General features: G+C 42.1%; 1 protein-coding gene across 1 annotated transcript in view; it reads left to right on the forward strand.

Annotated features, from left to right (window-relative positions):
* The window catches only part of trim71 (tripartite motif containing 71, E3 ubiquitin protein ligase), an 88,070-nt gene that overhangs the window by 29,458 nt on the left and 34,420 nt on the right, over positions 1-24,192 (forward strand). Inside the window, exon 2 of the mRNA XM_038807067.1 lies at positions 12,671-12,838. Coding sequence (XP_038662995.1) covers positions 12,671-12,838 — 168 coding nt within the window. The remainder of the gene's footprint in view (positions 1-12,670; positions 12,839-24,192) is intronic.

A 24,192-nucleotide genomic window follows, 5' to 3' on the forward strand; every position in this document is an offset into this window, starting at 1 on the left:
AAAGGTGACGAGTGGTGTTCCACAGGGATCCGTGCTCGGACCACTGTTGATTGTGATTATACATAAATGATCTGGAGGATGGTATAGGTGGTCTGATTAGCAAGTTTGCAGATGATAGTAAGATTGGTGGAGTTGCAGATAGCGAGGAGGACTGTCAGAGAATGCAGCAAAATATAGATAGATTGGAGAGTTGGGCAGAGAAATGGCAGATGGAGTTCAATCCAGGCAAATGTGAGGTGATGCATTTTGGAAGACCTAATTCAAGAGTGGACTATACGGTTAATGGAAGAGTCCTGGGGAAAATTGATGTACAGAGAGATCTGGGAGTTCAGGTCCATTGTACCCTGAAGGTGGCAACGCAGGTCGGTGGAGTGGTCAAGAAGGCATACAGCATGCTTGCCTTCATTGGATGGGGTATTGAGTACAAGAGTCGGCAGGTCATGTTACAGTTATATAGGATTTTTGGTTAGGCCACATTTGGAATACTGCGTGCAGTTCTGGTCGCCGCATTACCAGAAGGATGTGGATGGTTTAGAGGGTGCTGAGGAGGTTCACCAGGATGTTGCTAGCTATGAAGAAAGGTTGAGTAGATTAGGATTGTTTTTGTTGGAAAGACTGAGGTTGAGGGGGGGACCTGACTGAGGTCTACAAAATTATGAGAGGTATGGACAGGGTGGATAGCAACAAGCTTTTTCCAAGAGTGGGGGTGTCAATTACAAAGGGTCACGATTTCAAGGTGAGAGGGGGAAAGTTTTTTATGCAGAGGGTGGTGGGTGCCTGGAACGTTTTGCCAGCGGAGGTGGTAGAGGCGGGCACGATAGCATCATTTAAGATGCATCTAGACAGATGTATGAACAGGTGGGGAACAAAGGGAAGTAGATCCTTGGAAAATAGGCGGCAGGTTTAGATAAAGGATCTGGATTGGTGCAGGCTGGGAGGGCTGAAGGGCCTGTTCCTGTGCTGTAATTTTCTTTGTAAGTACAGTCACCAGGTTTAAAACAAGTGAACGTTTATATGTTCTGCATTACAATTAAATGGACAGAAAATGTAATTGCCTATCTACTCCCCTCCCTCTCTTACTTGCCCCACTCTCTACATATAAGCACGGGGAAAGGGTGGTAGAAAGGGAAAGAAAACTAGGATGACTTCCATTCAATGCGTTTTTGAAGTTCAGGCTTTCATTTTGGTGGTACTTCCTTTTAAGCTTGAGATGGTTTTCTCTGGCACAGTTGTCTCATGACACCGAGGATCCAGGTTCGATCCTGGCCCTAGGTTAATGTCCATGTGGAGTTTGCACATTCTCCCTGTGTCTGCATGGGCCTCACCCCCACAACCCAAAGATGTGCAGGGTAGATGGATTGGCGGCGCTAAATTGCCCTTTAATTGGGGGGGGGGGTGGAATTTGGGGACGTCATATTTTTAGGAAAAACTAAGGCAAAGACAACTTATATTCCACATTTATGAATTAAATTTACATTCCATTAGCTGCCACAGTGGGATTTGAACAGGTCCTTAGAGCATTAGCCTGCATTTTGGATTACTAGTCCAGTTACATTACAACTACACCACCGTGGGTTCCCTAGGACATAACCGGTAACAAATTTGCAATTGAATTTGGGAAAGCATGTGATATGGTTTGTGGAAGTAATGCCAATCATGTTTTGAGCAAGACCAACTCATGGGTGAAGTGTTGTCTATAAACCATATCTTTGCAAATCAGCTTGTTACACAGTGCTTTGTTGACAAATTGTCAGTGTTGTGATTCAGAAGGGTTTTGATACAGTAATATTTAACAGCTGGGATGTTGCCAGCGATAATTTATGCTGGCAGATGTCCAGGTGACAGATTGTATACTCATACTTCAGTTGACAGATTAGGGAAGCCAGGGTTTTAAGCTTTGTGCGTTCTTTAGTATGCCGTGGAATCATAAAATCATTAGACATGTTTGCTGTATTGTGGTTATAAAACTATACTGAGGCACTTCTTGCTCTGGTTAAGAACCCTGCAGATGTTATTGCGAGAGTATCCCAAAGGATAACTTAAATCTTAGTGGTGTATATTTGTTTGAAATAATGTGAGGAACAATGTACGACCCAATGAGGAACCAGTCCAGTCGTTGTCTAATCAATTAATAAAGAATATTTATTAAAGTAATAGAAAAGGAACAAAAACACATGGCCAAAAAGATTAATATGCATTATGGCACTTTAGTATATTGATAGCTAACCGTACCATTTTGTGTGAAGTAACATCCTGTTCCCAAAATATACCCCATTCCCTAAACTCACTGAGACACTCCCTTTCCCAAGCAATTTTAGTAACTAGGTAAAATGCAGCTAATAGTTACCACATAACACCTAAGTCTGGGAAACATTTCTTCCTGGTTCAGCAAAGGCACAAAACTGCATCTTTTGGAGGAGAGCATTTGCAATCTGCCGTGGCTTCTAAATATCAGATGGAACCGTTCTCTGTGCTTGGCTCATAGATGCAACAGGCCTGTCTGATTGCTGGATGGAGAGCTAGCCTCCTTCCCCAATGATGATAACAATTAAATTATGCAATCTCTTTGATATTCCACATAGGATTCAGCTGTCTACATTTCTCAAATTCCTTGCTGTTAGAAGTTATCTTTTGTATAGCCGCACTGATCTCTGGTGAACAAGGTTTCTCATAGCCATTCACACCTCAATGTCTCTAAACACCTGCTAATCTTGTTAGTGATCAAATTACATCCCAGAAGGCTTCTCGGATATAAATCAACTATGGTTAACCAAGGATAGTATTAAACTGGGAAAAAAAACATAAATGTGGCAAAGATTCGTGGTAAATCAGAGGATTGGTAAAGTTTTTAAAACAAACAAATGATGACCAAAACAATAATAGAGGAGAAGATAAATGGAGGATAAATTTGATTGATTTGGCTGGTGAACAATGAATTGATCCAAAAGGCTGTGATCAGCCTTCTAACAGGCGGTGATTGGGATTTCACTGGGATGCTTTTCAGAGTCCTGAGATTTCAGTCTGGTTTCAGTTTTGATTCTGGCAGCACAATGAAAGGATCCAGTTAACTCCAGAAAGGTCCAGATAATTCTCCAGAATGCTGATGTGAGGGCTGTCCCTCTCCAGAAAGCCTGTGGGTGCTGTACTTTTGAATCTACAAAGACCATTATAGGCTGTAAATCAAAGACTTTAGCAAACTTGCTGTGAAGAAAAGTGTGCCAAGGACTACTTTCTGTAACAAAGACTTTTCCTTTCTTTCACTTGCATTTCTTCCCCCTTTCCATCCGTGTGTGTGTGTGTGTGTGTGTGTGTGTATTAATATATAAGGTGGTGGGGGGGGGCAGGTTAAAATGGGAATTGGGTATTGCCGTCTAGTTAACAGGTTGTATTTACTGCATATTTCATTATAGATCTTGTTTTTATTTCTTTAAAAGGGGGCAATTTAGCGTGGTCTGCACATCTTTGGGTTGTGGGGGTGAGACCCACGCGGACAAGGGGAAAATATGCAAACTCCATACGGACAGTGACCTGGAGCCAGGATTGAGCCCTGGTCCATGGCAGCGTGATGCAGTAGTGCTAACCACTGCGTCACAGTGCCGCTCCTATAGCTCTTGTTATAAATCAACAGTCATCGTGTTTACATTCACAAACCTGGTGACTGATTATTGGGCAGCCAAGGGCCAAAGACATCTGGTATTTTTTAATAACAATTATTGGTTAACTCATTTGTGTTGTAACTCTGGGGCGGGCATGTGTGCTGGAATTAACTGCACACTAGCCCAAGGTGTTGTAACACCTCTAAATCGCCTTGGAATCCTCTTGTCACTGGATCAAGGCTCTTCCCTGTCAGGACTATGTGGTGGTTGGCATGCAGCGACCACCCCACGTTTTTTTTAAAGAAAAATGCCACGCAGACCGGAGTGCCACGCTGGCATCATAGCTGATTAGCCCTGGTGCTTTGACATTGTCCTAAGTGAGATGTGACATATCGGGAGTTATGCACTACCTGCCCCAAATGTGTTGGAATGTGCAATTTGAGTATTGGACTTACCAGCCGTCTCAGAATTTATTGAACCGTAGTGGAAATAAGTTGTCCTCTAATCCAAGAGACTGCTTAGGAGAGTGTTTGGGAGTTCTAAGATTTCGATCCAGCAACATTGAAGGAATGTTGACTACGCGGTTAAGCATTTCATTGTACGTGTTCTTGGCGGTGGTAGAGGTCATGGCTGTTAAAAAAGCCTTGTAGGTAGAAACACAGAGAACGTTCCCTGACATACTGAGTTTTAAAAAAAATTTAGTGTACCCAATGATTTTTCCAATTAAGGGGCAATTTAGCATGGCCAATCCACCTAGCTTGCACATTTTTGGGTTGTGGGGGCGAAACCCACGCAGACACGGGGAGAATGTGCAAACTCCACACGGACAGTGACCCAGAGCCGGGATCGAACCTGGGACCTCAGCGCCGTGAGGCGGTTGTGCTAACCACTAGGCCACCGTGCTGCCCCTACATACTGAGTTTTTGATGGATTGTGGCAGCACCAGGAACCCGGGCTCAATTCTGGCCTCTGGTCACTGTGGAGTTTGTATTTTCTCCCCTTGTCTGCATGGGTTTCCTCCGGGTGCTCCATTTTCCTCCCACAGTCCAAAAATGTGCACGTTAGGTGGATTGGCCATGCTAAATTACTGTAGTGTCCAAAAGGTTAGCTGGGGTTAAAGTGATAGAGTGGGCAGTCTGACCCTAGGTAGGGTGCTCTTTCAGAGGGTCGGTACAGATTCAATGGGCCAAATGGCCTCTTTCTGCACTGTAGGGATTCTATGATACAAAATGTATGCCACTGAAGGAGACCATTAAGTCTATATCTGCTGAGCTACACAATCACATCCCACTTTCAGCTCTTGGTCATGTACGCCTGTAGACAAAGTTTTACTAACAATGCAGGGGATGAACTTTTAAGGTGGTGGATGGGGTACTAATCAAAAAGCTGTTTTGTCCTGGGTGGTGTTGAGCTTGAGTGTTATTGGATGTGTTATTGGATCTGGACTTGCCTTAGCAAGAATGTTCCATCACACTTCCACCTACTTCCTTGGCGGTGGTGGACAGACTTTGGAGAGTAGGGACCTGAGTTACTTGCCACATAATTCCCAGCCTTTGACCTGCTCATGTAACCACAGTATCTACATGGTGGTTCAGTTCCTTGTCGTTGGTGAACCTGAGGCTGTTAATATGGAATTCAGCAATTGTAATGTGAAGGGAATGTGGTAAGACTCCGAAATATGGCAAAGTAAAGATCACTTGTTAGGTTGTTGTATCCTATTTCTTTTGTAATTATGGTGACAAAACTATGCAGTTCGCACATTTCTCACCCTTTCCCCAGCCCTAGTCCCACAGAAACAAGATGGCATAAAATTGACCATGTCTGTGAAATAAACTAAAGTGAAGCTGCCCACTTTTGACAAAGGGGGTTTTCTAATGATTAGGCCATTGTTTTTTTTTCTGGCCCAGCTTTTTAAATAGCAAATCCATTGAAGATGCTGCATCAGTAATAAATTGTTCAAGTAATTACCACTTGTACTAACTAATTGAATAGTGTATTCACGTGCTTTTAAGTTGCTAATCAACTTTAGTTGTTCAGCATTTGTTCCACTAATCGTGTTTCTTGATTTTTCAAAAGACCCTGTCTCTAAAATGTTACTACCTACTCGACAGGCAGAATGTAGTAGTAGTAGTTGCACAACACATTCCGGATATTTGTCTGTACCAGCTCAACAAAAGGGTGTTGGCTTGGTGCATTTTGAATTTAAATTGTCAATACTACAGTTCGGAGCCAGGATTTTGCAGGTTTCTGTGAACTACTTATGCTGCCGATGGTATTTAGCCCAGTTGGCTGGGCGGCTGGTTTGTGGTGCAAAGCGAAGCCAGCAACATGGGTTCAACCCTGTACCGGCTGAAGTTATTCATGAACGCCCGCCTTCTCAATCTTGCCCATCGCTTGAGGTGAGGTGTAGTGACTCTCCGGTTAAATCACCACCTATTCTGCTAATTCTGACCTGTGCACACTCAATTATAATTGCACCAATTATAATTATAATTCACCATACCGATAGTTGCTAAGGCCCTCAACTCTGGAATTCCCTTCTCCACCTCACTTTCCTCCTTTGAGACACACCTCAAAACATAGAACATAATCATAGATTCCCTACAGTACAGAAGGAGGCCATTTGACCCATTGAGTCTGCACTGGCAATCTGAAAGAGCACCCTATCTCGGTCCACTCCCCCGCCGTTGTGAAGCGCTTTGGGACGTTTGATTCAAGCAGTTTGATTCAAATGCAGTGTTCCACAGCGGAATTTATACTCTCCTCTCACTGAGGTGATGTTGAATACGCACGTTAAATTGGGCGGCACCGTGGGGCAGTGGTTAATAATAAAGTCACCGGGCAGCACGGTGGCCTAGTGGTTAGCACAACCGCCTCACGGCGCTGAGGTCCCAGGTTCGATCCCGGCTCTGGGTCACTGTCCGTGTGGAGTTTACACATTCTCCCCGTGTCTGCGTGGGTTTCGCCCCCACAACCCAAAAATGTGCAGGGTAGGTGGATTGGCCACGCTAAATTGCCCCTTAATTGGAAAAAATAATTGGGTAATCTAAATTTATAAAAAAAAAATAATAAAGTCACATGTAGGCTTACATTAACACTGCAATGAAGTTACTGTGAAAAACCCCTAGTCGACACATTCCATTGCCTGTTTGGGTACACTGAGGGAGAGTTCAGAATGTCCAAATTACCTAATAGCACGTCTTTCAGGACTTGTGGGAGGAAACCGGAGCACCCGGAGGAAACCCACACAAACACGGGGAGACCGTGCAGACTTCACAGCACTGCTGCCTCACTGCTCCGAGGACCTGAGTTCAATCCGGGCTGGTCACTGTCCATGTAGCGTCTGCACATTCCTTCCCGTGATTACGTGTGTCTCGCCCCCACAACCCCAAAACGTGCAGGGTAGGTGGATTGGCCATGCTAAATTGCCCCTTAATTTGAAAAATTAAAAAATATTGTTCCAATTTGACATAATAATGTGACCTCCTGATATTGATTAAAATCTAAAGCGTGAAAAGCATTTGGCAAAATGTATATCCGCTTGGGGTGGCCTCTTGTTTATTCAGAAAAATGGTTTTGAATTAACAGCGTTTAATGTAGATGTGGAATTCTTTGCCTGATCCATTTCGTTAGAGCTTTGGAAAGGTAGTGCCCTTCCTCCTCCCAGTTGTGTTGCTGCAGAGTGTTCGATTTCAGAAGCATGGCATTCTGTTGTTTTTAAATAGAAGTTGAAAGAAAACGGTGTGTTTGTATGACCACCAGAGGAGCTATTCATGAACTTTGCATTTTCTTTGCAGTGGTCGTATTGAGGCATTTAGTATATGCTCCTCTGCTGTACTGCTTGAGGTGGGAGTGAAAGGTGATTCTTTTGACATGCTGATCATGTTTCCTATTCCCCCCCCACCCTCCAAAAAGAATGGAAATGGAGCCTTTGTTTTGTATGCTAATTCTATGCAAAACAGGATTTTACTCAGCCTGGTTGTTGCTAGCCTTGCTGTGTGTCTTTTAAGTATTTAAAGAAGCAAAGTTTCTCTGGATTGTGAGTAAATGGCTAAATTGTCTCTAAAGTTCTTGTGCTTTTCTGTGGGTTTAGTATAAATGATTTTGGTCAAAGGGAAGATTTTTTTCCTCCCAATTTGGTTTTGTAGGCCAGTTCAGGCGATAGTGGGCTCTACATCAATGTAGAAGACAGCTGAGAATTGTTGCATTGTTCTGAAGAGACATACGGTTTCATAGTTTCTTTAAGTTTTTGATTGGAGGATTTGGCCTCCCCGCTGTTTTCACATACCTTTGCTTTTCACCAAATACTTTTTAACACACCATATTTTCCCCACTGAAGCTTGATTACTTGAGAGTCCATATGCTGGTTAGCTGATTTCAGGCCACGAGTGGGGGGAGAGTAATTGTGTGGAATTGGTGTTAAGGAAAGGTTATGGTTTCCCACATCAACTGAGGTTAATGTCTATATGCATTGGTGAGGGAAGGAGCAGGCCTGATCCCAAGTTGCTGATGTACGAAGAGTTTCCCTTTGGATGAGATAGTGGAGATGAATTGGTCTGTTTTGAAGCTGATCAGCATGAGCTGATGCCCACAGAAAAGATACACAGAGCAAAGAATCCATTTTGAGAGCCAAAACGCAAGATAGATATCCTGAGAGGCTAGGGTTTGCCTCTGCCTTGTGTTAAGGCCCTGGGGATTGACGTCCTTTTCTTCTGTTGTCAGTTGGTTCTGCCGACTGTCACCAAATCCAGTGCTGCGAGAGATAAAAGGGGTTTTGTCCTGTCAAACAGCAATAAGTTCTTTAGTGTCGTGTTGAAAAAGTTGAACTGAAAGTTGACTTCCCTTGCCCAATTGCAAGATGGCGGTCTGGAAGCCACTTGTTGTTTTAATGTTTAAGGTAGCAAATATAGAAAGGCTTTGTTCTAGAATAAACAGAAACGTGATAATTGGGCTATCTTGTTAAGCTATCCCATGCACAGTGAGCTCTGCTATTTTGAATGGTTTTGGGGCCTGGGGTAAATGTGCTCTGCCTGTGATTTAGCTTTAGGAACCTCACTTTGGTTGTCAAATTGCACATAAAACCCTCTAGATTATTTGACAGAAAAAATCCTAATGCAAGTGATCTTTTTCTATTTTGTGACTTTGTATCTTTTTATCGCGATATATTAACTAGCCTACAAATAAATCCTTGTTTCAGCCTGACTGTGCAACCTCCTGCCTTTCCAAATAGATCATGTTCTGCCTTTAATATCCTCAGGAGCTGAGCTTCCAAAACCCTCTGGGGTAGCAAATTCCGATGGTCCACAGCCCTTTTGAGTGAAGAAATTTCTCCTCGCCTCAGTACTAAATGGTTGGCTCCTTTTTGTTTCTGACACTGACCCTTGGTTCTAGATCTCTCAGTATCTACTTTACCTGGTAGAAGAAAGTGAAAAACCTATCTCTGCCTGCAGCAGCTTAAGGGATTTGTGACATAGAAAGTACCAATAATGCTTCCATAAGTCAAGGGGTAAGGGCTGTTGCAGTCATTTCCACTTGTCTACATTATAGAGATGGGGAACTCTGGATCTTATATTCTATTTTACCATGGGCAATCTCTAGAGCCCAATGGATCAAGCATAGCAACAAGTATTTGAGAACGAGCAGCACACAAACCTAAAGTTTCCAGTCTAGCGAATCCATCCGGATAACAGAATTATGTCTGCACAATGTAGTGAGACTTGCATCAAGTTAAATTGAACAAAGGTGTGTGTATCTGGACTTTGTTCTTTTGACTATATGATGGAAAGCACATTTATGCACCCTTAATGCAAAACTTGAAATCTGTATGGATTATTTTCCTTTCTCATTCCTGTTCTAACGATTCAGTTAGCATAGTCAGTGTCTGAGTGTTATCAGCATCCTGACATTATCTGGAACAAAGTAAATAGCTCAATTTATATTGCCTAATTTGGTTGTGTTCAAATCTATGCTGAAATTTTGTAGTGCCCTGTTGTATCTGGCTGACTGTAGTTGTGGCCATCCAGGCTCCAGAAGCTGTGCAAAAATAAAGCCGTATGCTAATCCACATGTCAGAAGGAAGAGTTTTGAGGAACAGTTTGATTTTTGTCTAAAGCAGACCTTTATGCACGCTTGGATGTTGTTTTGAGATGATTTTTTCTGGTGTTTTAGGTACAGTGGCACAGCAAGGTGAGGGGTATGTTAACAAAACTATGCTTGGCATCAAGAAGTTTTCCTTCCTGAGGCAATTAGAAGGATGACCTCAAATGGGGTTGAAGCAATTGACTTTTGCACTGTGAATTGCAGACACCATGTAGAAGTCAGGTGGGAGAATAAAGCCAATTATCCTGTGTTGAAAAACTTTGTATCTTGAAATACATTAATGTTTTTTTTTAATGGGTGGATTTGATTTGATTTGATTTATTGTCACATGTACTGAAGTACAGTGAAAAGTATTTTTCTGCAGCCGAGGGAATGTACACAGTACGTACATAGTAGACAAAAGAATCAACAGAGTACATTGACAAATGGTACATCAACAAACAGTGATTGGTTACAGTGCGGATCAAGGAGCCAAACAAAGCAAATACATGAGCAAGAGCAGCATAGAGCGTCGTGAATATTGTTCTTACAGGGAACAGATCAGTCCGAGGGGGAGTTGTTGAGGAGTCTTGTAGCTGTGGGGAAGAAGCTGTTCCTATGTCTGGATGTGCGGGTTAAAGTGAAGTATTGTATTAATTTTGGCCACAGGCTCAAAGACCATGTGTTCCACAACCAAATATATGGAAAACATTGACCGTTAAGGCCTATTCTGTTTTGACTGGTCTTCCCCAGTACTTCCAGTCTATATGCTGAAGCAGCTACAGCATGTTTGATAGGATGCAATTCTGTCTAGGGACAATAGTATCCTTCTTGTGTACTGACAGGCCTACATATGCATGTATTGATGGGTGCATAAGGTGCAGCCGACTTACAGGAACATGGGCTACATACTTATCGAAGAAATTGTTTATTCACTTAAGAGAAGTAAAAGATTTTGTTGCAATATTTTGGAACAGCCTATGATGAAAGATGTTTTTATATACATGTGAATATATAAGGTTTGAGGTACTAATTTGTGTTCTTGTGATGTTCAAATCCTCCGCCTGTGGTTTTGTGATGTTTAAGTTCTGTCTAGACTCATATTAAATGCCACATTTCCTGTTACTAAGAACTTTTTTTTTTTAAAAAACAGTAAATATTGTATTACTATCACCCAGAGAGAACTCACTATTTTTGACCTGAGCAAACTAGTTTGAAATTGTACCAGTAAAGGGAACCTAGTTTACATAAGATGTAACATGTAAGTTGGCAGGAACTAGATGTAGGATTTGCAGTTCCAGTCTAAATCTCCAGGTAAATTGAAGATGCTACAGTTTTTGTGCATTTGCCTGTGTTTCTCTGGACAGTCTGTATACATCTTGTGTGCAGACGAATGAGTCATGTGTTTCACTCTGCTTTATAACTATTGATAACTTCATAAGCCAAAGGAACAAATTGAGGTATTTGAACATATTTATTTCCCACATGATGACATAATGTTTTAACTGAGGGCTGGAATATTTAAACATAAGATTTAGGAGCGGGAGCATATTCCTGCTACTAAATCTTATGTTTAAAGATTCAAGGAAGAATACAGCAGAGGAACAGGCCCTTTGGCCCTCCCAAGCTTGTACCGGTCATGATGCCAACCGTGGCCAAAACCCTCAGCACTTCCTTGTACCGTATCCCTCTATACACATTTTCTCCATGTGTTTGTCAAGATGCCTTTTGAACGCCGTTAATGTTCAGCCTCCCCTGACAGCGCATTCCAGGCACTCGCCACCCTCTGTGTATAAAAAAAAAACCACTTGCCTCGCACATCTCATCTAGACCTTGCCACATGGATCTTAAACCTATGCCCCCTGAAGACTGACCCCAGGAAAGAGTGCATGCCCATTGACTCTATCCATGCCCCTCTATCAGGTCACCCCTCAACCTCCGTCGTTCTGATGAAAACAAGTCCCCTCAAGCCTGCTCCACTCTTCAGTAAGATCACGGTTGATCTGATTGTGGCCAAACCTCCCCACTCCCATATAACCATTGATTCCCTTGTTAGTCAAGACTTTATCTACCTTGAGAGTCTACCTACCCTTCACAGACTCCTTGTCCTCTTTACAACTTACTTTCCTACCTATCTTTGCATAAGCAAAGATATATTTGGTCCCTTCGTGCAGGTCGTTATTTTCAATAGTCAAGACTCCAGCGCTTTTCACAACTTGCTAACCTGAAAATGAATCCATTTATTGCTACTGGCCTGCTTCCTGTTAGCTGACCAATCCTCCATACATGTTAATATGTTACCCCTTACACTATGAGCTATTACTTTGCATAATATATATATCTTTATTCGTGTCACAAGTAGGCTTACATTAACACTGCAATGATGTTACTGGGAAAATGACCTTTGATGTTGCAACTTGTCAAATACCATCTGGAAATCTTCTCCTGGTCTGTGCAGTTGTGGTGGGAAGTTAGTGAATGCCCATGATTGTCTTAGACATGGGTTTAGTGATATTTTCTCTGACATTCTTTGCACAGTGCCGATTGAAGGCTATTTACTGTCACCAATGGCGATACAGAGAAACTAGAAAGGGACCTAACGCAAAGCATTTGTAGCCAGGTTTAGAGCCGCACTAATAGAAACCTCGGAGCCTGTTCCATGCGTCTTGCCACATTTGATCTTGAGAGCCAAAGCATACCCGTGCCTTTGTTCCCGAAGACGTAGTTTCGCACCTATGGTATGTCTTACCGCAGAATACACTTTAAAGATATTTTAGCTGTACAATCCCATGAGTTTTGGAATAAATAGGTTCATGTTTGCTATGAAATATCTTTTCTACAGAAAACGTTGAACTGTTTGTTGAGTTGCATTTACAAGAAGTTGTGATTCCAATTTTGGCAAAACCAGTTTCAATTGGATTCACAAAGTAAGTCTCGAATTCTGCGTAATCTGATAACCTGATTTAAATAACTAACATTGTTGACTTTTCTTCCAGGTGATGCGCCTGTACTGTGATACTTGCGCTGTCCCAATTTGTCGAGAATGCACAATGAGCCGCCATGTAGGACACAGCTTTGTCTACCTCCAGGATGCCGTACAGGACTCCAAAGAAATTACCCTACAGTTGTTGGCAGATGCACAGCAAGGCCGACAGGCAATTCAGGTTTGTAAATATGAACCTTCATGAAGGCCAAATATTCTCCCATATCCTTTGTTTCCGATTTCTTAAATCTTCATTTGTTCTGTCCTCATTTCTAACTTTATGGTCACAAGATCCCCAATAGCCTATTTTAAACTAAGCTTGTTATTGCCTTCAGTTTTACCTTTTCCTTTGTAGGTTTCCTCAGCGTCTGAAGAAAATACATTTAAAATACTTCAGTAAATGTCCTCATACATACAGATTGTGCCCACAGTAATTCCCAGTTGGTCAGGAAGATTAAAATCCTTACCATTACAGCTGAGGCCTCAGCACTGATCATTACAACTAACATAGTCCCATGGACAGTGTTAACATTTACCCCTTTTTATTTTTCTGATCCATCCCCTCTTAGGAGCCGATAAACTTTCCTCCCTGTATGATGTGATATCATATCTTTCTTTCACTAGGTTCTTGCAGAGCCCCAGATTTGTTTCCCATTTATCTTTGAGCAGGTTTAATTTGGAAAAAAATAACCTGGTCACTTGGGCCAATGCAGGTTAATTAAGGAAAGCCAGCGTGGGTTTGTTAAATGCAAATTGGTATTTAGCTAGCTAACTTGAGGGGCAGCACGGTGGCACAATGGTTAGAACTGCTGCCTCGCGACGTCAAGAACCTGGGTTCGATCCCAGCCCCGGGTCACTCTATGTTGAGTTTGCATATTCTCCCCGTGCCTGTGTAGGTCTCGCACACATTACCCAAACAGATATGCAGGGTAGATGAACTGGCCAGGTTAAATTGTCCCTTAATTGGAAAGGAATAATTGGGTACTCTTTTTTTTTTTCTTTCTTATTTTACAAAAAACTAACTTGCTTGAGTTTTTTTAAGATATGATGCATATTAGTCCTATGAGCAAAGTTCGTGCTCATGCAATAACGGACAGTGGTAACATAGGAAACAGTAGTAGGAGAAGTTGATAGTTGTTTTTCGGACTGGAGGAATTTTTATAGTGGAGTCTCCCAGGCATTGGTGTTAGGACCACTGACATAGATTTTGGTGTGCAGGGCGCAATTTCAAGGTTTGTGAACTGAGGATGGTGTAGAGCTTGAAAAGGATAAAAATATGTTGATAAAATAGATGGATAATTGGCAGATGAAATTTAATGCAAAGAATTGTGAAGTGATGCATTTTGGTAGAAAGAATGTGGAGACACAATATTCTTTGAAAAAGGGTACAATTCTGAAGGGGGTGCAAGAGTAGAGGGACCTGGGTATATATGTGCATAAATCATTGAGGGTGGCAGGATGAGAGGGTGAATAATCAAGCATGGAGTATGCTCTGCTTTATTAGCAGGGGCATAGGGTACAAAAACAAATAAGTTGTCTTAAATTTGTGTAAAACACTAGTTCAGCCTCAATTGAAATATTGCACTCAGTTCTCGTAGTCACACTTCAGGAAGGCTATGAAGGCATGAGAGAACGTGCACAGAAGATTCACAATGATGCTTCCAGGGGTGCAGAACTAAAGTTACGTTGAAAGATTGGAGAAGCTGGGACTGTTTTCCTTCAAGAACAGAAGGTTGAGAGGCGTTTTATAGAGGCATTCAAAATCATGGATATGGGTCAACAATCTCGATGGGGAGAAACTTCCCATTGGAAGGAGCGCGAACCAAAAGGCACAGATTTAAGTTATTTGGCAAAAGAATCAATGGCAACATGAGGAAAAACTTTTTCACATGTGGGTGATGGAAATCTGGAACACACTGCCTTGAGTGTGGTGGAGGTTTGGGCCGTTGAGGCAGACGAATTGGTAATGAATTACTAGCTGAATGTAGCATTACAGGTGTTATGGGCAGCACGGTAGCACGGTGGTTTGTTAGCACTGTTGCTTCACAGCACCAGGGTCCCAGGTTCGATTCCGGCTTGGGTCACTGTCTGTGCGGAGTCTGCACATTGTCCCCATGTCTGCATGGGTTTCCTCCGGGCGTTCCGGTTTCCTTACACAGGATCTGAAAGACGTCCTTGTTAGCTGAATTGGACAAATTCCCCCTCCGTGTACCCGAACAGTAACTTCATTTCAGTGTTAATGCAAGCCAATTGTGACACTAATATAAGGTTATTATTAGAAGGTGGGACAATGGCACTAGGTGAATTGCTCCTTCACGTGACTGGGTGAGTCGTGACCTCCTGTGCTGTGATTGTTATCGATCTATGTTGTGAACTTTAATATTAGCAAATTCATAACTCTCTGTATATTTCCAAATTGTTTCTTTGAAAAGCAGGAGATCTGAATTAATTTCTGGTCATACCAGTTTTGGGTTGTTCCCCGTGTCCTATCTTTGGGTTCAGCAAATATCCAAGTCCAAACATATTGTAACCACTGCATTCAGTTGTACATTAAACACCGTTTTGACCCTTCTGTACACCACTTGAGGAACTATTGACCTGTGCCGGAGAGTGTGCCCCCAAGATGGGCTTCATTGCAAATTCAGTTTTCACTTACTCACTCTCTTCCCCGAGTTGACTAGTTATGTTGTAGTGAGCAAATATGTGCATTTCTGGTAGAGGTCCATACAGTTGTGTTTGGATGTTGGGTCCATGACCATTGATTCATACATTAGCACAGAATGATGAGGTCAGTTTTAACACCACTAAGCTGAGGTCAGCTAACTGAACACAGACCAGTGTTTGGACCTCCGACCTTTCTGTTTTGTATGGCTCAGCTATCAATTTGGTAAATGTCATAACGGGGTCTTAAATGTTGGAACTTAAACAAGCAGTGAACGGTTGAACTAAAGTCGCACTTTAATTCCAAGCATGCACTACATATTGTGTACCTCCAATATATTGGTGCTGCCTAAATATAGTTAAACACTCCGATTGGTATTCAGTTAATATTAAAAACCATGTTAACTGCTTGAACTTGGCAGTTACCATATCAATAACTTGTTTTTCATGTCTTTGCACCCCAAACAAAAGGCTATTACAGGAATGTGAGCTTCAGGTAAGTGTAGAGACATAATCCCTATATCCTGTGCAGCACTGATTTTTTTGCTATTGTGATTTCAAAATGAATTGGACACTTGCTCTGGAGTTATATTTATTGTGTGCTGCTATTTAAATGCTGCTTGCAGGACACCCAAACTTTTTAACCTGCAGTTCAGGATAAAAGCCTTGCTGCTGGGAAAATAATTTGCATACGGTGGATTTTGCTTGTTTGTAAGGTTGGAAAGAGTACTTGTAATTGAGTTTCAACATACAGTTAGGTCTGCCTTTTTAAAATGGAAATTGGAACACTAACCTCGCGAAGAGTGATGCGGCTGAAGGACTTTATGGGGAAAAAAAGCAACAACCAGCTATCTTTAATAGCAGTTTTTAACACCTAACATTCTTGGCGTCCTTTCCTGAAAATGATTAAAATGACATACTGTTCATTGGGTGTGGTAAAGTCTCTGATGCCTTGCACACATGGAAGATTATTTGACCGCAGTGGGAGTAACGGCATTGTACAGGATCCCAATATTGTCTTTAAAAAGCCAAGTTAATGCACGATTTCACCAGGATCAGAGCATGAACCCTGGTTTCTATTTGATTCACCACTTTCTGCTCCTGCTGCTCTAGTTCATCACAAAGACAAGAAACTTGCTTTTGACCACTGTGAGCTGTTGGAGTGTTAAGCTTTTAGGTAAATTAATTGTTATAAGCAAGCCATTCCTATTTGGTAATTACTGTGCTGTGTATCGTTCAGCTTGTTAGAGATGGTACGATACTGCAGACCATATTTGGATGTAGCTCAAAGAATGCACAATTATCTTCTTTATACCCATTAAGTGAAAATTTTAAGTAACGTGCAGAAAGACCACTCCCTAAAACATGAGCCATATTTAGTGCTTGCAAAAGTGTTTAGGATTGAGTGTCACTGACGTGCTGTGCTCAACCTCCTTCAGTGTTGGTCACAATAGCTGTTTGCGTTCATCTTGAAGCTGCCACTTTGTACTTGGTGCCTAGTAGAGCAGGAAGTTCCTCTTTCAGGAAAGTTGTCAAATGCAAATATTTGGGGTATAATTTTGTTTTGTTCATTTGAAGAAAATTTTAGCCTCAGTAAAGTCTTGGTTACTCTAATTGCTTATACCTGTGCATTTACTTCAGAACCTGACCTAGTGGATTAAACTTTACCCAAAAGCCTCAGAAGGCTGAAAAATCGAAATCTCCCGTTAAAACAAAATTCTCTTCAGAATTTCTTCAGAAAATATACTTCTTCCATTATTCTAACCCTTCCCTTCCCATCCAAACTTCGATTGTTCCCTGATGACTCATTTGTTCAGAGTGTGCATCTGGTGTGGTACTGAGGCATGCAGATTGCAGAAGTTAAAAGCAAATTATTACGGATGCTGGAATCTGAAACAAAACCAGAAAATGCTGGACAATCACAGCAGGTCTGATGGCATCTGTGCTTCGACGGAGTCATCCAGACTCGAGAGGCGGCATGGTGGTGCAGTGGTTAGCACTGCTGCCTCACGGCGCTGAGATTCCGGGTTTGATCCCGGCCCCAGGTCACTGTCTGTGAGGTGTTTGCACATGCTCCCCGTCTTGTTCGGAGGAAACCCAAGTACAAGAAATCCGTTCATTTTTCCAGGGTATATTCCTGCTGTTGGTAGCATTGGAGAGCAAACTGAGCTTTGGAGAGAAATAGAAAAGTGGGAAAATTGCCAAAGCAATGGATCTTGTAAAGGATCTTATGAGACATAAACGTGGTCATAACTATTGTAATGAAATTGTCTCTGGTTATGCAGTCACTGTTTAAAAAGTTAGTAAGTCTGCAACTTTTAAGTGCCAGCAGTTGAAGTTGAATGTATGTGGCTTTTTATCATCAACTTAGTTTTTAATATTTTCGGTCTCAAATAAAATTGAAAGTAAGTTTTTTATTTTGCTTTAATCTCTTACCTGCCATTGAATTGCACATTGTTCTAAAATTAATGAATATGAAGTTGTAAGTTGATGAAAAGTAAGATAATTTTGCCTGTGTAGTCCCCTAAAAGATGAACAATATAACTGTGCTTGGCCTAAGCATGGTGTCTAATGTCTGCCAACTCAGGCTGAACCCTGACCCTGATCTGGCTTCTGTATCTGTTTCCCCCAACTCATTGCTGCAATCTATCAATGTTTCAAAAAAACCTTGGTGAAATAATGGGATTCATTTTAGTTTGGTTTGAACTTCCTTTTTCTAGCGGGGATGGTTCCTAGAATGGTATCTGCTTCTTAGTGTACCCCTGAACTGACTTAATATATGAGCATGGACAAAGAGCATCCCGTATTGGACTATGGGGGGTTGTCACAGTGGAGCCTGATGTCATCTTTCCTGTGTCAGTAAGTGCATTTCTAACAAGGCTGCTCACATAGTGATCAAAGACTGGCATGTTTTGGGGTCTTATACTTGATATCATCTTGGGTTCAGGTTCAACAGTCATTCCAGTAAGCAGACCTCACATGTTCTATGATTCAATGTGCAGCCTTTATTGTCTATCATCTGGGTAAATAATGGCAAGTCCCAGGGACCATTACTCAGGAACTTTGCTTTGTACATTGGTTGCTGGAATGTATCGTGCTGCCCGCTTTGAAATTGAATGAATATGCATTTTAGCAGGCAGAGACTAAGCTGTAGTGGTTTTATTTACGTAAGGTGAATCATAAAAGTGCATCATGGATGACTGTTCCTGATGCAATAAAATGCCATTCAATTATTTTTTTCTCGAGACGTTAAATATAGAATTGTACTGTTCAATATAGAATTGACTCGGCTCTTCTGGTCAACACAGAGCACCCTACTCTGGCTGCTCTCTGTAAAATTGAAGCACTCTCTGTAGACTAAACACATGGTTAGGACTTTCCCTGGGGTTTTCCCTGTCACTGAAACTTCAGAAACCAAGATGAAAAGCTTAAATGACCATTACTTTGGGAATTTAGATTTTCTGCGGGAGCTCGGGCAACATTCCACACGTTTGGTTCTGTCCCCATCTCCAAAGTCTGAGATACACCAATCACTATCTTGAGCCTGTTTTTAAATCTTTGCCAAGCTGCCCACAGAAACATTCAAAAAGCCTTTGAGCTATACTGAAAGAAATATCAAGAGGTGACCACATCACATTACATTATCCACAGAAGGCTGCATTTCTTCTCCGTGTTGAACAGAAAATCAAGTTTTGACCATGGTTTGTAACTGTGAATGCTGTGTCAGTTAAACAATTAAAATTGTGAATCTAACTTGCTGTACTTGGTATAAAAAGTCCTTATATGGACCCCAGCACCACATTATTTTCAGTTGCAAAGTACCCTGTAATCTGGGGCCCAAGCTCCTTTCAAATGACTCAAACCATAAAGCAGCTGAATTAAAACCATCTTAAGATTTCTATGCTCCTTAGCTTCAAAGCAAAGAGTTGTGGATGTGAGTTTATAGGAGTCTCATTGCTGTGCTGCCTGACACAGGAAACTGTCCTAAAAGGATTGAACTGGAATTTCTGATGTGTGGTTAAGGTCTTGACTCAATGTTGAGAAACCATCCATGATTCTTGTCCGTTGGTTGATTTGTTAATTAGCAAGGCATGTCGGAATTCTAAAAACAAAAATGTACTCATACCCTCTCTGACATAAACCCTGATTTTAGAAATTTGAGGTGGGAGGGTGATTACCTGGGTACTCATCTTATTTCAGTGGAACAAGTTTTCTGCTTACCTTCTTAGTATTGTGGGTGGAAAGCTGCAAACTATTTCAAAATGGGACCAGATGTAAGTCATTCCTTGTAACCGATAAGCTAGTGTGGGTTCAAGTCTTTACAGTGAACTTAAATTCTGAAAGGTTGCAGTAGGTGTATAAAATTGGTTTGAAACATAAACTTGCGATAATATAATTCGACATGTAATTAGCTGTGCACATGGACATTACATCAGAAAGAGGAAGTATTTTTTTATGGTGGCAGGAATGATGCTGAAGTAATAGTATACGTGATGTACAGGGGCTGCAACTATGTTTCTGCATGGCTTCCTTGTTTCAAACAGGTTCCCACTCTTCTCTTGTCTGTTTTAAGGAGTAGCATTCTGCAGATAAATTGAGGCAGCTGGTTTTGGTTGGCCTGAAAGAGTTAACAACCTCTCCATAAAAACCAAGGCTTTGGCAAGCAGCTTGAATGTTTGTGGTATGGAATTCCCGAGTCAGCAGTTAACTGAAGGGTTTGTGAGGGTGCGTGACTGAGAAGGGTTTTACTACCAGTAATGGAGAGAATTGCTCCTGGCCTGCATGTCAGCAGGATAGCAGCGATTGTTATTAAGGTTGGCTGGGAGACTACTTGAATGTTATCTGTTTCAATTTATACATATTAGATGACAGGATCTCTTTTCTGCCTCTTATTTTGAAAAGGATACAAACCTACCCCACCTTTCTCTCGCAGGACATTGAAATAAAATGGAATCTGAAAAGAATTTGGAGGTGAGTGGCCCACTGCCCCCTCTGTAGAAAATATAAACTCCCTGGCCATCTTGGAGTTACTGGTACTGGTTTGGTATGTCCTGGAATTGATCAGCGTTCTCGGAGTCTCAATTTTGAAATTCAATTATTAATGAGTGGGATTTTTCAGCGCCGTCACCCCTTTCGCTCCTGATAATAAAGTTTTAAGTACTTGAGAGATTTGGTTCGCAAGTAATATCAAGTTCTATAATGGAAATGTAATATGGTCATTGATATTGATCTTTGTCCCTTCTAACTTGAGTGTGCCTAAACCAGATGGACTGCAGTTGACCAAGAAAGCAGCTTACCACCCACCACCTTCACGGGGTCAATTAGGGGTGGACAGCAAATGCTGGCCTTGGCAGCATGCTTATATCTCATGAAAGAATAACAAAAATCTCATGCAGTATATTGATTCCAGATGAAGATTTTTTTTCAAAGCCCCTGGCCAAAACTAGGATTTGGTGAGTGTTGCATGTCTGAGATCTGTGAAATATCCAAAACAGACACCTAAAGCATTGGAGTTCACAAAAAAGGAATTGCAATTAACTGCAAATACTTAGTTGTGGTTATCTGCATGGTCTTGATGTTGTCATTTTTGAATAGTAGTCACTGCAAAGTGGAATGGTCCAATATTGAGGCATGAACTAGACTTCCAGACTTTGATTCAAACCACATATTATGGACCAAAGTCCTGTTCACATCCTTGAGGCAAGACCAGTTGTTATAGACTTGGTACCTTGTTCTTGACTGGCTCAAGAGCCTTAGACACTATATCGTTGTTTTATTTTATTTTTTTGCTGAGCTACTTCATAGTACTGGGTTGGAATGAAAGGAAGATAGCCAGCCAGCTGAGATCAGGTGCAATGAATAGTTTTACTTCACTCCTGAGCAAAGTGGCTCAATGCTAATGTTTTCTGAGAGCTACGAATTTTGACGACCTCCCTGCTAGCTCAGTGTTTTGCAAACTATTTTTCCCCATGTCTTTTACCGATCGATCTTTGCGACCCACACTGGATGACCTTGCACACCGTGTTCGCTTACCGTTAATGAGAGAGGAGCCTGCTTGGTCCTCACGATCTCACTTGAATCTGGTTCAAAGGAGGAGAGAGCAATGTGCATAACAGGTGCAGACTTCAGCCAGTTTCTTTGTGACATCTTCATCTTTATGATGATGGAAAATCCAACCTGGCACATGTGGACACCTGCAGTGTTAAGCTATGTACTTCTGCAGATGACTCGGCACTGAGAGCAGCTGTCTTCACTTGTAATTCAAACTCCAAATGTACAGTGCTAGTTTGTGTATTTGAATAAGTCATTTTGATTGGGCATATACTCAAAATCATGCTTGTTTTAAATCTGATAATGCTATCCATTCAAGAAAGACTGGATAATGTCTCCTCTTCTCCTCTCCCCCCCCCCCCCCCTGAATCTTGTACAATAATTTCACTGAGGGGTCATGCAAAACCACCCTCCCTCAGATATCTGTGGATGGTGTATTGTAACAGGCTATGACAGACAGACAGATTTTTGAGCACCAAGGGAATATGAGGATAGGGCAGAACGATGGACCTGAGATAAAAGATGAGCCTTGAGCTTACTGAATGGTGGTGCAGGCTTGAGGATCTGTATGATCTACCCTTATTTCTCAGTTGGGGTGATCCCTTTGGCTAAAGTGGTCGGTATAAACCTTTCATCTAAAAAAGTTACGTGAAAATTCTACCCTCCCCCAAATTCATGGAGTATGATGTATCATTTTGTGGTTTGCTGCATTTCCATATTTCTAGCCTGTCTGAGCTTCTTAGCAATAGGTTTCTTTTATTCATTCGTGGGGTATGGGTATCGCCGGCTAGGCCAGCATTTATTGCCCAACCCTAATTGCCCTTGAGAAGATCATGGTGTAGTGCTTTCTTGAACCACTGCAGTCTATATGGCACGGTGGCACAGTTTTTAGCGCTGCTGTCTCACTGCCAGGGACCCCGGTTCAATTCCGGTGACTGTGTGGAGTTTGCACTTTCTCCCTGTGTCTGTGTGGGTTTCCTCTGGGTGCCCTGGTTTCTTCCCACAGTCCAGAGATATGCAGGTTAAGTGGATTGGCCATGATTAATTGTCCCTTCGTCTCTAAAAGGTTGAATTAGCTGGCTTACAAAGATAGGGTGGGGGCCTGACCCTATGGGGAGTGCACTTTCAGAGGGTTGGTGCAGACTCGATGGGCCAAATGGCCTCCTTCTGCACTGTAATGATTCTGTGTGTTATAGGAACACCTACCGCATTGTTAGGAAGGAAGTTCCAGGATATTTAACCAGCGACAGGGAAGGTGATAGGGGTCATGGGTTTGAAAGGTGCTGTCCAAGAATCCTGTTGAGTTGCTCCAGTGCATCTTGTAGATGGTACACACTGCTGCACTGTGTCAGTGGTAGAGGGAGTACATATTGAAGGTCATGGATGGGGTAGCAATCAAGTAGGCTACTTTGTCATGTATAGTGTCAAGCGTCTTAGTGTTTTTGCAGGAGTCAAACCTGGCACAAAGGAAGATGGTTGCGGTTGTTGGGAAACAATGGTCTCAGTCCTGGGACATCGCACTCCTGATTTGTATCTTGTAGATGGTGGACAGGTTTTGAGGAGTCAGGTGATGAGTTACTCGCCGCATAATTCCCAGCTTCTGACATCTTGTAGCCACATAATTTATGTGGCTGGTCCAGTTTAGTTTGGGGGTCAGTGGCAATCCCCAGGATGTTAATAGTGGGGGGTGAGTCAGTGACGGTAATGCCATTGAATGTCATAGGGAGATGTTTAGATTTACTTTTGTGGCGGGAAATGGCCATCTCCAACTTGTGTGATGCGAATGTTACTTGCCACTTATCAACTCAAGCCTGAATATTGTCCAGGTCTTCCTGCATTTGAACATTTGCTTCGGTATCTGAGTTGTTGTGAATGGGGCTGATCATTGGGCAGTCACCAGTGAACATTCGCTCTTCTGACCTTCATGATGGTCATTGATGGAGCGACATAAGATGGTTGGGTGAGGACACTACCCTGAGGAACTCTGCAGCGATGTCCCAGGACTGAGACCATTGTTTCCCAACAACCGCAACCATCTTCCTTTGTGCCAGGTTTGACTCCCAACTAGTGAAGAGTTTTCCCCCTGATTCCCATTGATTTCTGTTCTGCTAGGGCTCCTAATGCTACACTGTCAGATGCTGCCTTTATGTCAAGGGCAGTCATTCCGACCTTATCTCTGGAGTTCAGCTTTTCACATTGCTGGATAGATGCCAGTGTTGAAGCTGTACTGAAATGCAATCTAGTTCAGTTCAAATTACTGTGGGTAAGATTGTCGATGATGAAAATGGTGTGGGGTTTCAATAATGCAATTTACATCTTTATTAGATGGCTAACGCTTCATGGACTAAGAATGTGCTTCCAAAATGAAGCTACCCAACACGTGCTTAAACTGTTCCTTTAAATATTAAAAATTCTGGGAAAACAGCAATAACATAATTTGGTACTTTGCTCCTGAGATTTGACCTACCTGTTTCTGATTCTGATATCCAGTCTTTTTTATCTCCTGTCATTCATTGGACTTTACATTTTGTCTTCGGAAAAGATGTGGCAGATTTTTCAACATCAATATTTTGAATAACAAGCCTTTGGAGCTGCACTGTGTACATGTAGAACAAGAGGCCTTTCATTCACTAATGACCTCAGCAGTGAGGGGCAGCATGTTAGAACAGTGGTTAGCACTGTTGCTTCACAGCGCCAGGGACCCGGGTTCGATTCCCTGTTTGGGTCACTGTCTGCGGAGTCTGCACGTTCTCCCGTGTCTGCGCGGGTTTCCTCCCACAGTCGAAAGATGCGCAGGTTAGGTAGATTGGTCACACTAAATTG

Source organism: Scyliorhinus canicula, chromosome 9 (assembly GCF_902713615.1).
Source record: "Scyliorhinus canicula chromosome 9, sScyCan1.1, whole genome shotgun sequence".
In the NCBI taxonomy this organism is placed as follows: domain Eukaryota; kingdom Metazoa; phylum Chordata; class Chondrichthyes; order Carcharhiniformes; family Scyliorhinidae; genus Scyliorhinus; species Scyliorhinus canicula.